General features: G+C 35.3%; 2 protein-coding genes and 2 long non-coding RNA genes across 4 annotated transcripts; 1 reads left to right on the top strand and 3 right to left on the bottom strand.

Annotated features, from left to right (window-relative positions):
* Positions 1-1375: 1375 nt before the first annotated feature.
* Positions 1376-2241, bottom strand: LOC113469580. The gene is made up of 2 exons (XR_003392947.1): positions 1734-2241; positions 1376-1591 (listed from the first exon to the last, which is right to left on the bottom strand). It is a non-coding gene; the product is annotated as an uncharacterized LOC113469580 (long non-coding RNA).
* Positions 2242-2277: 36 nt separating this feature from the next.
* Positions 2278-4123, bottom strand: LOC113469575. The gene is made up of 2 exons (XM_026827401.1): positions 3570-4123; positions 2278-3438 (listed from the first exon to the last, which is right to left on the bottom strand). The coding sequence occupies exons 1-2, from the start codon at positions 4121-4123 to the stop codon at positions 3180-3182; spliced, it is 813 nt and encodes a 270-aa protein (XP_026683202.1). The 3' UTR covers positions 2278-3179.
* Positions 4124-4133: 10 nt separating this feature from the next.
* LOC103514433 (putative uncharacterized protein DDB_G0282133) lies at positions 4134-8113 on the bottom strand. Its single transcript, XM_008479310.3, has 3 exons — positions 7952-8113; positions 6098-6220; positions 4134-5830 (listed from the first exon to the last, which is right to left on the bottom strand). Exons 1-3 carry the CDS (start codon positions 7968-7970, stop codon positions 4134-4136), a joined length of 1839 nt encoding a protein of 612 aa, XP_008477532.2. The 5' UTR covers positions 7971-8113.
* A 5583-nt stretch (positions 8114-13696) lies between these two features.
* LOC113469579 lies at positions 13697-14500 on the top strand. Its single transcript, XR_003392946.1, has 2 exons — positions 13697-13756; positions 14205-14500. It is a non-coding gene; the product is annotated as an uncharacterized LOC113469579 (long non-coding RNA).
* Positions 14501-16419: the final 1919 nt, after the last annotated feature.

Here is a 16419-nt window from a genome sequence, read left to right as displayed (position 1 = left end):
AGCCCCGCTAAGGTCCACAGTTCAATATTAGTTTATTTTATTTTAGTTTAGTTCAAATGAAAGGATCTCGTAATTGATACTAATATTTCAAACAATTCCAATACAAAATAACTTGGTCTATGCTTGGCACAACACTTTTTGAGATTAATCCTAATTTCATTAGTTTCAATGTTTTACTCTCTGTGAGACAATTTTTTTTCAACTGGTTGAAAGTTCTCTTGCCTTTACCAAATAGTTTTGGTGTTATTTATCCCACTGTTCAAGCCCCGCTAAGGTCCACAGTTCAATATTAGTTTAGTTTATTTTAGTTTAGTTCAAATGAAAGGATCTCGTAATTGATACTAATATTTCAAACAATTCCAATACAAAATAACTTGGTTTATGCTTGGCACAACACTTTTTGAGATTAATCTTAATATAACTGATCAGAATTCATCCTTTTGGATATTGGATTTTGAAATTCTTGTTCCAGTTAGGGTGTCCGAGATTCATATTGAAAGTGTAGCCTCGGGCATAAACTCAGCAAAATGGTTAACTGTGGTCCTGGTGGGTTTTAAACACAACACGGTTGCTCAACAATATCTGCTTTCTCTAAATTTTGCATGAACCGGGAGTTTTGTTTTTCAAACTCCTTCACCCCATTAAATTTACTCAAATAAGTATGCCCTTTCTTAAAAACGGCCTATAAATCAACGAAATTTACAAACGTTGTCTCTGTAAGTTCTGTCCTTTAGCCCATAATTTGATTTTATAGATAGATCTATTTTGTTGTCATATTTTAAGAAGTATTGTTTTTACCACTGTGCCTTAATGATTAGTATTAGAACTAGATGTATTTCTTTATAAGCACTGCTTACATTCCATTATTTTTTCGCACTCAGTAGTTGCATTTTCTTCACATTACATTCTGCGATTCTTATTATTATAAGCACTGCTTACATTCCATTATTTTTTCGCACTCAGTAGTTGCATTTTCTTCACATTACATTCTGCGATTCTTATTATTTCTTTGTAAGTTAAATACAATTTTAATTTAAACACAGTATATATAGATATTATATTGAATTCTCAGCATTGTCTGTTCAAAGGATTATACCACGTAGTTTTTAGTTTAGATTTCACGCAATAACTTTTTATATTTTAATACATTCCAATCACCGATTCTGTCCATTTACTTTGCAATATAATTCCTTCGTATAGTATTGATTCAAAATCAATTTAAATTTAAAACACTATAAAGAGCTATTTGACTAGGGTTCTTAGTTGGGGATTATTATAATAATCCCCAACTAAGAACCCTAGTCAAATAGAAAATAAGGTAAGCCATTATTATTTCTTTGTAAGTTAAATACAATTTTAATTTAAACACAGTATACATAGATATTATATTGAATTCTCAGCATTTTCTGTTCAAAGGATTATACCACGTAGTTTTTAGTTTAGATTTCATGCAATAACTTTTTATATTTTAATACATTCCAATCACCGATTCTGTCCATTTACTTTGCAATATAATTCCTTCGTATAGTATTGATTCAAAATCAATTTAAATTTAAAACACTATAAAGAGTATATAAAGCAATAACTATACCTGTATTATTTAGTTTGTAGTTTCAGTTAACATTATGTAAGCATGTCTCAACTTATAAATTTCAGTATTATATTTTCCTTTAGAATATTTTAGGAATTATTTTCTACACTTTCAAGTGCACTTATACACATATTGCTATTACCTGTATTATTTAGTTTGTAGTTTCAGTTAACATTATGTAAGCATGTCTCAACTTATAAATTTCAGTATTATATTTTCCTTTAGAAAATTTTAGGAATTATTTTCTACACTTTCAAGTGCACACATATTGCTACTCCGGAACATATTCTAAACAGTATTTTACCTTTGAATTTTATAATATACATATAGGTTGATAAACAGTGTGTCTTTGGTATTAATAATGTCGATATAAGTCATTTTTGAGTCTCAGTTGTATACTAAAAGGTTGTTTTCTAATCGGGGGACACTTTGGTTATATTTTGTATATTTTGATTTGTTCTTTTCAAAGTGTATGTTTTTGTGTTCATTTATTTTCATAAGGTTTTTCTGTATATTCTTGGATGAAACCCAATTGTTGTTTTTATATTTTCTTTTTTTTTTTACCATTCCAATAAAACTTTACTGCTCACGAGATTTTTCTATTGGGAGAAAGTCAACTTTCAAGTACCTCATACCTATTCTATAACTAAAAAATTATGTTTTTGTGTTCATTTATTTTCATAAGGTTTTTCTGTATATTCTTGGATGAAACCCAATTGTTGTTTTTATATTTTCTTTTTTTTACCATTCCAATAAAACTTCACTGCTCACGAGATTTTTCTATTGGGGGAAAGTCAACTTTCAAGTACCTCATACCTATTCTATAACTAAAAAAATTGTTTTCTATATCACAAGACTAACTTATTCCATGCATTTGATACATTCCCAACTTTATTAGACAGTTATTGTCGTGTGTATATTTTGAATTTCTTTTAATATTATTTTTTTGTCCTTTCATTTTTCTAGTTACAAAATCGAATGAATCAAAAACTCAAGTGCCTTACTATGAAACTGCTTTTTCTGTATTTTATTACCTATCTCTCGTGCTTACCTGCTTACATAACTATTTAATTTACAAATCCGAAATCTATTTATAAATTTTGACACATTTATAAATTTTGAAAATGATGTTTATGTAGTTGTTTTATGAATATAAAGACAAATGTTTTATAATAAAATCAAACCTTCACTATCCATGTTGTTTTATGTTTTTAGAGAACTCTCTATAATTTGGTAGTAATTACTCCAATAAATAATCTGCTATGCTATAAATATATGTACCTACCTATATGGTTTATAACTTCCGATTATACCTACTTTAAAGAAAGACAGAAGACCCAGTGAAAGTATTCTATTTTTTATACCCTGTTTATTGTTTATCCTAGATTCCATCAACTTTTATAACTTTTCAACAAAGCATTATTGTACACAACTTAAATTTTTTCAAAGCTCCATTGTACACATATCCACAGTCTGTTGATTGTGTGTATAACAGAACTCATCGTTTGTAAAATAAGTAACCGTTCGTTTATCGTACTGAGAGTGGGGTTTGATCTGAACATATAGTTTGAATGAGAGTTTATAGTTCCTAACAGCAGGAATCAATCCAATTCCAGAACTTGGTACTCCCATAGTGTGACATACATGTGAACAGCTGACTAGTCCGCATAGCATTGAATCCATTACCTATCCTGAGTAAATTCTGAGTGGTTTCCTTGCCTACCATACTCATGAAGTATGCCATGCTGTCCTCTTCGGGAACAAAGCCGAGGAAATATAGGATCAGGGAGTTGATGGAATCTAGGATAGAATCCTGGGAGAACTGTCGGCTAGAGAATTCTAGAGTGGTATTAGTATTTCCACTAAGATGATTGAGTAATCGGTTTACACAACAAAGCCGAGGAAATATAGGATCAGGGAGTTGATGGAATCTAGGATAGAATCCTGGGAGAACTGTCGGCTAGAGAATTCTAGAGTGCTATTAGTATTTCCACTAAGATGATTGAGTAATCGGTTTACACGATGTGAAATGACTTTGACTTGATTCTGGGTGAAGTTATATCTGTTTGACGGGAATATTTTCATATCTTTATAGTTTGGTCTGCCTACATCACCTACAATAGTGTCGGGAATTTCATTTGAGCTGATGAGATGGTTGTGGACTTTGTCTACTTCTAGAGATTTTTCAGTAGACACTTCTATTCCTGCATTTTTGGTTTTATTGGCATTGAATTCAACTTTGTCATTTCTCCATATGTTCATTTTGTCTGTTTGTGTTTCTTCTAAAGTATCGAGAGTACTTCGTCTGATATTCATGTTGTTTGATGGTTTGTCATTAGTGTTGAATACATTGGTGTTCAAGCTTTCAGAAATATTTAATGGTTTCAATCTCAAGTCCATCTTCTCGTTGCTGATGTTTTTCATAACATCTTTCAAACTATCAATATTCAAACTTATGTTCCTATAAAGCTCATTTATTGTGTTTATATTCCTTTTCAACTCTCCATTGATATCGTATAGCTTTGAGTACATTTTCTGCAATTCAAGAAATGACTTTGACTTGATTCTGGGTGAAGTTATATCTGTTTGACGGGAATATTTTCATATCTTTATAGTTTGGTCTGCCTACATCACTTACAATAGTGTCGGGAATTTCATTTGAGCTGATGAGATGGTTGTGGACTTTGTCTTCTTCTAGAGATTTTTCAATAGACACTTCTATTCCTGCATTTTTGGTTTTATTGGCATTGAATTCACCTTTGTCATTTCCCCATATGTTCGTTTTGTCTGTTTGTGTTTCTTCTAAAGTATCGAGAGTGCTTCGTCTGTTATATCTGTTTGACGGGAATATTTTCATATCTTTATAGTTTGGTCTGCCTACATCACCTACAATAGTGTCGGGAATTTCATTTGAGCTAATGAGATGGTTGTGGACTTTGTCTTCTTCTAGAGATTTTTCAATAGACACTTCTATTCCTGCATTTTTGGTTTTATTGGCATTGAATTCACCTTTGTCATTTCTCCATATGTTTGTTTTGTCTGTTTGTGTTTCTTCTAAATCTAAAGTATGGAGAGTGCTTCGTCTGTTATTCATGTTGTTTGATAGTTTGTCATTAGTGTTGAATACATTGGTGTTCAAGCTTTCAGAAATATTTAATGGTTTCAATCTCAAGTCCATCTTCTCGTTGCTGATGTTTTTCATAACATCTTTCAAACTATCAATATTCAAACTTATGTTCCTATAAAGCTCATTCATTGTGTTTATATTCCTTTTCAACTCTCCATTGATATCGTATAGCTTTGAGTACATTTTCTGCAATTCAATTGTATTGTTCAAGCTTTCAGAAATATTTAATGGTTTCAATCTCAAGTCCATCTTCTCGTTGCTGATGTTTTTCATAACATCTTTCAAACTATCAATGTTCAAACTTATGTTCCTATAAAGCTCATTCATTGTGTTTATATTCCCTTTCAACTCTCCATTGATATCGTATAGCTTTGAGTACATTTTCTGCAATTCAGTTGTATTGTTGACTCCAACACTAGTTTCTTTGGACTTTTTACTAATATTAGTATTGTTTTGTATTAGCTTGCTCGTAATGATTGTGACTCCTCCTTTGTTCCCAGCACCTTTCTTGTTAATAGTTTGTTTTTCCCTAGCAGGTTTCTTTACAACCTTTCTAGTTTCTTTCTTCCTCGTATTGCTTTGCTTTTCTTTAATGACGTGTCGTTTGTCTACATTATTGTTTGGTTTGAGAACCTTCTCGGTATTATTTCTCATTTTGTCGGGGATAGTTTCATTATTGTTTACATTTGTGCTATTTTCCTTCACAAGAAGAGTTGGAGTTTTGTTAGCAATGATTTCATTAATCTTTTCGCTTGTGCTATTTTCATGTTGGGTTGTACTGCTATTTTCATTTTGGGTCATCGGTAACGAGTTACTCGCTTTCCCAACACCTCTAATGTCTTCCATTTTGATATTCTTGGCAAACATCAACTTCTTGTTGAATGAATACAAAGAGTTGTAGACGAGGGATATGATTTTCCTCACGAATCCCATCATACATCCTGATAGTTCGAACTCTAGTCTGTGTTTCATGTACATGGATTTGGTTTTGAATATCATTTGTCTCATCCATTGTAACATTGACATGGAGCTGCTCTCATCTTGTTTAGTATCTCTGCTGGTTCGTATGATTGGAAACTCAGAGGGAAGTGGGTTGCGGTGTGCGATGCCTCCTGGAATATTGAAAAAAAAAGTATTTCAGTTAAAATAGATCAGGTTTTTATGTCTCATTTACCTTGGTTACTTTGAAGAAACTTTTATGTTAAGGTTAAATATTTGTTACAAATGTCGTTCATAGATTTATAATATGTACCTAAAATACATACGTATCTCTAGAAACACCTTCCTATATTAGAAAGTGAAAAGATAACGAAAATGTCCCGTAGCTATGTTTTGTCAATGAAGAACTTTATAATAGGCTAGGTTGTTTTCATACATACCTGTATGATGATGGGGATGAAGATGATGTTGATGGAGGTTAAGTTGATTATTGTGGACAGGAGTTTGACAGGATACGAGTTGTGACATTATAAGAATCCAATGAAATACAAGAAGTGTCAGTCCTGTGGGATACAAATATTTCTTTCGTTACGAAATTCGTGTGTATGAAGTCTTGTATTTAGGACTGATTCACAGTCCTTAAACAGTAGATTCGACCTACATAAACTGAACAAACGGTCCCCAAAGGTAATATCGACCCGAGAATCTAATAGGTATGTGAAGTAAAATGAAATTTTGACTTAGCGGGGCGGAGCACTGCCGCTCTCCTTGATTCCGTTTGATCAACTGTGTTAGTTGGTCAAAGCGTTTATGCCAAATTTCAATTAAAATCGAACCAACTTCTCAGGGAATTATAGCAAAATCTAATGACAAAATATCCTTTTTTGTGTTGAACATGTTTACCAAATGTCATCGAAATCGGACAAATCGTTTGAGAGTTACTGTAGAACCAAAACAAACTCACAGACAGGCAAACTACGACCATCTTTAAAATTTGGCTTTAATAGAGGCAATTTCCCTGTATTACAGGACTTATAAGTTTCATGAAACGGGGCCCAGGTCTTTATGTCTCATTTGCCTTGGTTACTTTGAAGAAACTTTATTTATGTTTAGGTTAAATATTTGTTACAAATGTCGTTCATGGATTTATATGCACCAATAACTTGCCCTAGTAAGGTCCTAGAAATCGACCTCATGTCTATTTAACCTAGTCATTAATATGAAATACTTTCTCATAGGTTACGAACTAAATATCCTAGTAGCTAACATGTAACTGATGAGTGAAATTATTTGCGCGTATGATTTGGTATTGGTCAACTCTTATTCTATTTATGATTGTCAATACACATACATGACTTCGGTGTTCCCTCAGTACCTACATGTTACTAACAGAAGCTTGCATTGAGCTGTCATGAAATTACTATTTCTGGAAAGGTTTGATAGAAGGAAGGAACTTTAATTGCTTAAGTTTTATCGTTCCGAAAACGAAGAGGGATGGAAGATAGAGGATAGGAGAAAGCTATAGCCGTTCCGAGAACGAAAATCCAGTACTACTGAAAAAGGTAAAATAATTTATCTAATTGATTTTATGGTTAGGGAATTTATAATGAAATGATTGTTTTTTTAAGTTCTCAGATTTTTTTTCAACTGGAATTTAAATCATTTCTAATTGTATTATGTATAAAAACACTGTTAACATACTTACATACTATCATGTATTTAAACAATAAAAAAATAATTGAATTGAATCATCACCATTAAATTGTGTTAAATATGTTTATTTCAGACAAGGATAGTGGCAGCAGCCGGCCATGTTCCCCTGCAGTATCCATCAAATCAAACAAGAGTGTCGACACCTCGGTGAAAGATGAAGATATACCTGAACCTAAGAAGAGGAAATCTAATCTGGTTAAGGAGAAGGAGGCTGTGGTGACCGTAACGTGTGTGTAGGGGTTTGGTAACAGTTATCACTTAACAATATTATCCTGATTCATATTAAAATCATTGGATGTCCCTAATGCAATTCATCTTACCTTACATGAGAAGCTGAGCCAAGCTTTCTGATGGGGCCACTCTCTGAGTAGCCGACATAACATCTGAGCCTCCTTGGAAGCAGGGATGGTTTCAATGGCCAATATATCAAGTGACAGACACCGAGGCGAATACAATAGTCCGTCCCTTATACCTTTTTATTACTATTGTAATAGTAAAGGGAGGACGGACTAAAAACGTCGCGGTAAAACTTTAAACTCACTTCGCGGATTCAATAATTAAAATAGGTAGTAGATACTTACGGTAATAAAAATAGTCCATGCTTGAGATTTCGCGTGTTCACATTGTTTCAGATTTCAAATTGTCACCTCAAAATCATACATCACCAATAACTTGCTCTAGTAAGGTCCTAGAAATCGACCTCATGTCTATTTAACCTCGTCATTAATATGAAATACTTTCTCATAGGTAAATATCCTAGTAGCTAACATGTAACTGATGAGTGAAATTATTTGCGCGTATGATTTGGTATTGGTCAAGTCTTATTCTATATATGATTGTCAATACACATACATGACTTCGGTGTTTCCTCAGTACCTACATGTTACTAACAGAAGCTTGCATTGAGCTGTCATGAAATTACTATTTCTGGAGAGGTTTGATAGAGGGAACTGTAATTGCTAATCGTTCCAAAAACGAAGAGGGATGGAAGATAGAGGATAGGAGAAAGCTATAGCCGTTCCGAGAACAAACATTGTCTATTTAGGATAAAATCCGTCCTGTACGTGAACCGAACACGCGACCTAACTCTTACAAAGCAAGCGTGTACTACCTAACAAGGTAGGTAACTTTTAGTGACCAGGCTGGTGCTCTAAACCTTACCGCAAAGTATTGGATCTTCAAAGATATTGAGAGGTCTCAGTTAGCGTTAAGGATAGCGCGTCTGTCTTGTAAGCGCCAGGTTGCGTGTACAATGGAGCAGTTGCAATTGGGTAAAAATTATAAATAAATGGTCGATTCCTATGTAAAAAGTTGGGAAAAATCCAAATCCGAGGTCAAAACTTCGAAAAAATAACTGTAAAAAGTCGAAAATTCATTTTTCATGTTCCGTCCTAATGAAAGAGTTCAAAGATGTGTGACGTCAGACTTTACGCAGTTGTTCTTTTCGTCCGCTAGGTGGAAATCATAACGTTCTCCGCTGTTAGGATACACAACTAGGGGAATATTTTCAGTCTTGAGTTGTTCAATGAGAGGAGATACCATGAGAGGTCGTACACAGTTGACGCCCACTGCTATAAGTTGATCTGGATTCATATTATAACAAGTTCTGGCGACCTGCGTGAAACTCTCTCCGTTAGATATGTGCTTGTCATCCTGGAATAAAATAAGTTATTGTGGATAATCCTCCAGATAGAATTCTGATTCGTCAGAGGTCGCCGGAGATGCCAGTAGACCAGAGACAAACCTCTACCTCGGAAGGAGAAAGATAATGACAATAGCAAGACCAAAGCCAAGGAAAAGGAGAGTAAGGATGTGAAGGAGAATTTGAAACCAGAAGAAGTAAGTATGAGAACTGTACAATGTACAAAGGTACCTAAGGAACAGAAGAAAGAAGAAGAGAAATAAACAGTACCTTTGTATGAGAGAAGGCTCGTAATTTTGTGTTTGTTATGGGACTAAAATTGTGAAATACTTGTACTAGGGGTTCAGTATACTGTAGAAATCATATATTACTTGAACTGTCTGCTCTGATGACTAGCTAGGGAACGTTAAACAGAGAGTAGACTAGCGTCTGGCTGTGGGACTATAAACAGGGAGGAGAACAGCTAACCCTAACCAGCCTAGCTGGCTCGCAGTTCTTCAAAGGGCTCTCTTTGCTTTTAAAGAATAACTGGTTGACTGTGGTTCAGGACGAGCCTATCAAACATGGCTAGAGACCATCACCCAGGTGTATGGCAGATACAAAAAGATATCTCTTTAATCTGCCATCACCATTCGACAAAAGCTAAAACCGCTACAACGACAAAAAATTGAACTTTGTCCATTTTCTTCCTCCAGGATGTGAAGACTGCACCCTCACTGCCTCCTGCAGAACCCAAGTACCGTCTGAAAGTAGAACTGCCTGAAGTATTAACACGAAATTTCATTGTTCCGCTCTTCCTCACGATACTAAACCTCAGACTGATAAGGCTTGTCCCAATCATCCAGTTGATCTCCGCCCCTTTCTGTCTCTAGATACATCGAAAGTATCGAACCCGCGACCTGTTGATTGTAGATGTAGTCATCTCACCTGACCTTATACGGGCGTGTGTAGCTTCCAGTGCTATGGCCTCCTTGACATAATCCACGGAGGATTTAATGAGCTGATAGCTAGAATCGTAGTCCAAGTCTAGAAACTCCATGAATCCGCCTATACTCGCCTGGTAAGAGTTTGTCATCACAATGTCTGCACCAGCTGGGAACAACAAACAGATTAGAAGTAAACATTAAGTAGGATCCATAACTCCACACTTATGACTTATGTTGAACGATAATGTTCTACGATAACTCCATGAATCCGCCTATACTCGCCTGGTAAGAGTTAGTCATCACAATGTCTGCACCAGCTGGGAACAACAAACAGATTAGAAGTAAACAGTAAGTAGGATCCATAACTCCACACTTATGTTGAACGATAATGTTCTACGACAACCCAAGTACCGTCTGAAAGTAGAACTGCCTGAAGTATTAACACGGTGTCTGAATAATGACACTCACTTCATATTGGAACAACAGTTCCTCACTACAGTACCTGCTACACTTACATGCAAGCAATTGTTTGATGAATTCCTACTCAGCAAGGGACCCGATAAGGCAATGGAAATTCAGTGAGTAATTTTTACTTCCTTGCTTCCTTCTCTGTTTTTTATATATGTGAGAGGTAACCCTTTAACATGGTTTTTTATGGCTTGTATTATTGTTGTGATGTCAGTTGGCTCTTCAACAGTCCTCATGAAGTTGAATGCACCCCAAATGGCCATTACATGCAAGCAATTGTTTGATGAATTCCTACTCAGCAAGGGACCCGATAAGGCAATGGAAATTCAGTGAGTAATTTTTACTTCCTTCTCTGTTTTTTATATATGTGAGAGTTAACCCTTTAACATGGTTTTTTATGGCTTGTATTATTGTTGTGATGTCAATTGGCTCTTCAACAGTCCTCATGAAGTTGAATGCACCCCAAATGGCCTATTTCCTCTATTCTGAAATTCGTTTCTTTTGATGGAATTTAGTAAACATCTCTATTACGCGAAGGAAATTTTGTTCTTGACCAATGAGTTCTTCTTCAGTGATCAATAGAAAATGTAAAAATAGCGTTAAAATTTGAAACGCTCCTGTTGTTATTCAGTCGAAAACTTGATGTTTTTACGTCATTCAAGACACTTTCCTTTTATGTTTTCTTTTCTCTTCAAAAAGAAACTATGCCCTTTCCTAGCCTCCTCACACCTGTCCTGTAGAAAGTATTTCATTACCACGTGATTGATGACTATTTGTGTTATCAACAGGTATTGTGTTTCACGCTTGTCATTCATTGACAAATTCCGGACCTGCCTTATAAACACACAGAACGTTCTAACTTTACAATGACAACATCATAGCAAACTCTTGGCACGTTTTAAGAGGAGGCTTTGTTGATTGTTAACTCCGAGCATTTTCATGGTCTGTTCTCCATGAAAGCTAGAGGAACCGTTTCCCAAATCCCATACGCTAACTGATGATTTCTAAAAAGTACGAAATACGTACTATGCTGCTCGAATTTTGTTGGCTGAATTGGTGACCGTGACCCCGGCATAATTGGAAATGACTATTTGTGTTATCAACAGGTATTGTGTTTCACGCTTGTCATTCATTGACAAGAAATTCCGGACCTGCCTTATAAACACACAGATGAACGTTCTAACTTTACAATGACAACATCATAGCAAACTCTTGGCACGTTAAGAGGAGGCTTTGTTGATTGTTAACTCCGAGCATTTTCATGGTTTGTTCTCGATGAAAGCTAGAGGAACCGTTTCCCAAATCCCATACGCTAACTGATGATTTCTAAAAAGTAGGAAACACGTACTATGCTGCTCGAATGTGTTGGCTGAATTGGTGACCGTGACCCCGGCATAATTGGAATATCGAGGCCTAGGTAATTTGGTTCGGAAATTTTCAAAACCCATGTAGATGACGAGAACTGAAGGGATAGGTAGGTTTGCAATCGAAAAACGACCACAATAAACTACTACCGATGGTGGGGATCGAACCCGGGACAAGAACGCGTGTTACCACTGGACTTACCGTGTCCTCTATACACCTATATAGGTAGTAGAGGTGTTAGGCTCAATAGCCGAATTCGCTCAATGAGCGAAAAAATAGCTCACTTCGCGAACTCCATGAATCCGCCTATACTCGCCTGGTAAGAGTTAGTCATCACAATGTCTGCACCAGCTGGGAACAACAAACAGATTAGAAGTAGGGTCCATAACTCCACACTTATGTCGAACGATAATGTTATACGACTTAGGAAAAACACTGTCATATTTTTCTTTCGGAATTTCCTCTATTCTGAAATTCATTTCTTTTGATGGAATTTAGTAAACATCTCTATTACGCAAAGGAAATTTTGTTCTTGACCAATGAGCTCTTCTTCAGTGATCAATAGAAAATGTAAAAATAGCTAATAGCATTCAAATTTGAAACGCTCCTGCTGTTATTCAGTCGAAAACTTGATGTTTTTACGTCATTCAAGACACTTTCCTTTTATGTTTTCTTTTCTCTTCAAAAAAAAACTATGCCCTTTCCTATAGCCTCCTCACACCTGTCCTGTAGAAAGTATTTCATTACCACGTTAGGTTTGTTCTCGGAACGGCTGGCTTTCTCCTATCCTGTCTTCCTTCTTTTTTCACTTTCGGGACGATGAGACCTTAGAGTTACAGTTAATTCCCTCTATCAAACCTCTGCAAATGAAGTTATTGAGTAAGACTTGTGCCACCCACTCATGTAATGTAAAGACAAGACTCACATCATGAACAGTTATATGCTTGAGGGAGTGAAGGATGATAGAATAGGATTAGCTTGTGTCTGGCACGCTCTTATCAATTAGGTATCTATCTAATTTGATGGTGATGTCAAAATCCAGGTTTGAACCCCAGCAGTGGCACTTTTTGGATAAAAGTCGTCGTTTCTAGAGAAATTCAAATAAGAAGGGTATACCAATAAGAACCCCTATTTACCTATGTATTTATTATTTCATTTTTGAAATCTACGTTGAATTTCATGGGTAACGAAATAATTAATCTTTTGCTATTATATTGCTAAGTGGTAAAAAGGGGTTCAAGTCCCCCAGTATACCATTAGATCGGGGTTTAAGCATTTTTCAAAACGCACAATCCGCGGTCTGGCATTTCGTGTTTTCCACTCCGCGGAGTAAACAGTTTAGCCATCTTTCTCTTGGTGCTCAATGGCGGATTTCGGCAATTTAGCTTTTGCATAAATACATTCCGCGGTTGGAGCTATTTACAGTTGCTCAATTGCCGAATTTCGGGGAATGAGCAGTTTGCATTTTTTATTTCGCGGAGTGAGCTATTTTTTCGCTCATTGAGCGAATTCGGGGATTGAGCCTAACAGAGTACCTACCACAGATTTCAAATACGCGGGGGAAATGGTAAAAACAAGGAGGTCGAGAACCGTGGACAATTTCTAAATTATGAAAAGTGAGACTTAAAAAGGTCACGCGGAAAAAAATGGCCGGGGGCACAATAAAGAGAGTTTTTAAAATAATTACTTACTTCTATTCTACTTTAATTACCTACCTACTTACTTTGAAAATAAAAAAAAGAAAATACTACTCATTCAGATAGTTTAAATTAAAAAAAAAAAAAAAACAAAATCCCGCCATTCCAGTCGTCTCGGAAATTTCGAGTCACCCTGTAGAATATTGGCTCCACTTTTTGTTAGACACCCAGTGTCCACCATTGCTTTATCACCTTGAGAGATTCAAAACAATTTTTTTCAAAAAACGCGAAAAATCGAAAATCCGAAAATTTTGATTCTTGATCTTTTTGGGTTTTTGGTTTAATTTAGTGACTATTTTTGATTTAATTGATATTATTTGATCTATCAAGTTTCAAACGCCTGTTCTGCCATTTACTATTCTTGAACATCGTTGAGTCATTTTTAAACAAACCACTTTCAGAAGGTAATAGAAAAACTGGTTAGCTGTACTTTAACAAAATACCTAGCTTTATCATTATAAAATACTTAAAGAAAATAATCTTTATTCTAGTAGTGCAATTGTCAGGGCTAACACATTGGATTAATAACTGTGGAAGGTCAATCGTAAAATAAGGTTCTAACAAATTACCTACATACTTCCTTTTAAGGCAAACTATCTGTCTAGTCCAATCTGTTCAAACCCGGAAAAGCTGCAAGAAAAGATACCCAGAAGTTTCAGAGCATTTCTCCTGAAATTATCTCTGAGATAGGTCACCCCTCTCGATATCAACCACTTTCAGAGTTACTTAACTTCAGTTGACTATTTTTGATTTAATTGATATTATTTGATCTATCAAGTTTTAAACGCCTGTTCTGCCATTTACCATCCACCTGACGGTATAGCGAAACCCTACACCAAGTGAATCCCAGTTGGTTCTTGTCCATCTGATAAGAGTGGGTGACCATTCTCTTCTCAGAAGTGTCCACTGATAAATCAAGGTTTTTCACTCTTCAACTCCTTGTAGTGATAATAGACACTGTACAAGATGAGCAGATCACGACAAAATAGTGATTCTAAAAATTCCACAAGCTCCGACAAAATCCTTGAAGGTAAGTATTATTATATTGTCCAAATGTATAAAGAAGCATAGGTTCTAGGGGCAGTGAAACAAAAAATTGAGACCCCAAGCACGTTGGCATATAGTTCTGATCCCTCAATGGTATTTGTTTCTCTCATTGAGTGAAAGAATAAGTAGGTAGGTACATAAGTAGGCATCCACAACAGAACTGACCATTGACCCTGGCCTAGTAGGAACTAGCCCAAGAGAAAATAAACCAAGCTAATGAATAGAAGCATCCTCAACAGAGCCTTTACATTTGATCTAACCTAAGGAACTTTGATTTAAGCTGCAAGAAAAGATACCCAGAAGTTTCAGAGCATTTCTCCTGAAATCATCTCTGAGATAGGTCACCCCTCTCGATATCAACCACCTTCAGAGTTGCTTAACTTCAGTGATTTGTGCATTCAGCGTGCTACTGTCGCTGGATGAGTAGAAACACTTGAACTGTCCTGTTTCACTGCCTCGCTGTATTCTGTTTCACCCAGTCATCTAGTCTATGTTTCATATGTAGAGTATCTTCGGCATAGGTTCTGCAACAGCCGCCTACTAATGCAACACCTTCATCCAGCCAGTCTGTTACATATTTGTCTACTGGTTCACATAGGTCGCGATCTATCCATCTGAAATACAACAGGAAATACATGTGTGTTTTTAATGTTTGTCATCCAGCCAGTCTGTTACATATTTGTCTACTGGTTCACATAGGTCGCGATCTATCCATCTGAAATACAACAGGAAATACATGTGTGTGTGTTTTTAATGTTTGATAGATGGAACTGTTATAACAGAGGTCTTATCGTCCTGAAAGCGAAGAGAGGATAGAAGAAAGGCAGCCGTTCCAAAACAAAGCTTATCTGATTAGGATAAAGTTCGTTCCGGTCAGGAAAATTACTCGCGGTAAATCAGACATCTCCACTAATACCTGTTGCATTGCATAATTTGTTATTGTACCAATAGTCGTATATTTATTGAAAATACAGGGTGAACCTCTAGTTTACACAACAAAAGCCAAGAGTTGAAGATTTGAAAAATGACAAGTTTTGGTTAGGACTCTGAAAGAAAATCAAAAATCAGGGGTAGTCTAGGCATTGCATATTGCATACCTAATTAATTACACGGCATTCATACAAATTAGGGGAGTTGTAGTCCCTCAAAAAGTCGTTTGTTTGACTACCTATAAAAAAGGAAATGAAAAAGTTGAAGTCCCGTTAAAAATAGAATCTGGATTTTAAGAAAATGCAGCGTGAGCATTTGCAACCACCAAAAAACCCTCAGATTGGTTAATGTTGTGTTGAAAGTGCGTACAGTTTTCGAGTTACAAAAAAATTGTGCTTCTTTTTACTTTTTTTTCTAGTTTTGTTGTACGTAATTGTTGATTTAGAATAATTTAGTTAAACAAAATGATAATGGATGTGGTCAGCTTGGTTTTTTTTCTATAGCTGATTTAAAATATTGGCTTTATTGTTCATTTATGATGACAATAAATGATGTTAATAAAAATTAGAAAGTAAAAAAGTTCAAGCCAATCTGTTTGAGTTTTTTGCACATGGGTTAAGTATATAAGATCAGTAAGTAACTAGAAACAGAAAAATTTACATTGACAATGGTCATCTTAACATTTCAGGAGCTAGCTACTTCAAAAGACAATCTATTTAATTTCCTATAGCCTTGAAAATGACTTCATGACACAATGTGCTTACAGAGGAACATGAATTCTACTAAAGTTCATACTATAATAGTTCGTCGGTCTTTAAAAGGAGAAATCATTAAATATAAAATTACAATAGAAAAAGTGCCATTTTGTTATTAAAACTTGAACATTGTTGAGTCATTTTTAAACAAACCATTTTCAGAAAGTACTTTAACAAAATAGCTTTATTATTATAAAATACTTAAAGAAAATAATCTTT

The sequence above is a fragment of the Diaphorina citri genome, unplaced genomic scaffold, assembly GCF_000475195.1.
Source record: "Diaphorina citri unplaced genomic scaffold, Diaci psyllid genome assembly version 1.1 scaffold1142, whole genome shotgun sequence".
Taxonomy (NCBI): Eukaryota; Metazoa; Arthropoda; class Insecta; order Hemiptera; family Psyllidae; genus Diaphorina; species Diaphorina citri.
The sequence above is the reverse complement of the archived record's forward strand: the minus strand, read 5'-3'. Positions and strand labels throughout refer to the sequence as shown.

Bases quoted from the DNA above. Each gene is read 5' to 3' on its own strand.
- LOC103514433 (XM_008479310.3), bottom strand. The intron at 5,831-6,097 runs GTATGTATGAAA...TCAATATTCCAG, and splicing joins TCATCCCCATCATCATACAG to GAGGCATCGCACACCGCAAC.
- LOC113469575 (XM_026827401.1), bottom strand. From the start codon at position 4,123: ATGTACTCAAAGCTATACGATATCAATGGAGAGTTGAAAAGGAATATA. The intron at 3,439-3,569 runs CACTCTAGAATT...AAATACTAATAC, and splicing joins CTTAGTGGAAATACTAATAG to CACTCTAGAATTCTCTAGCC.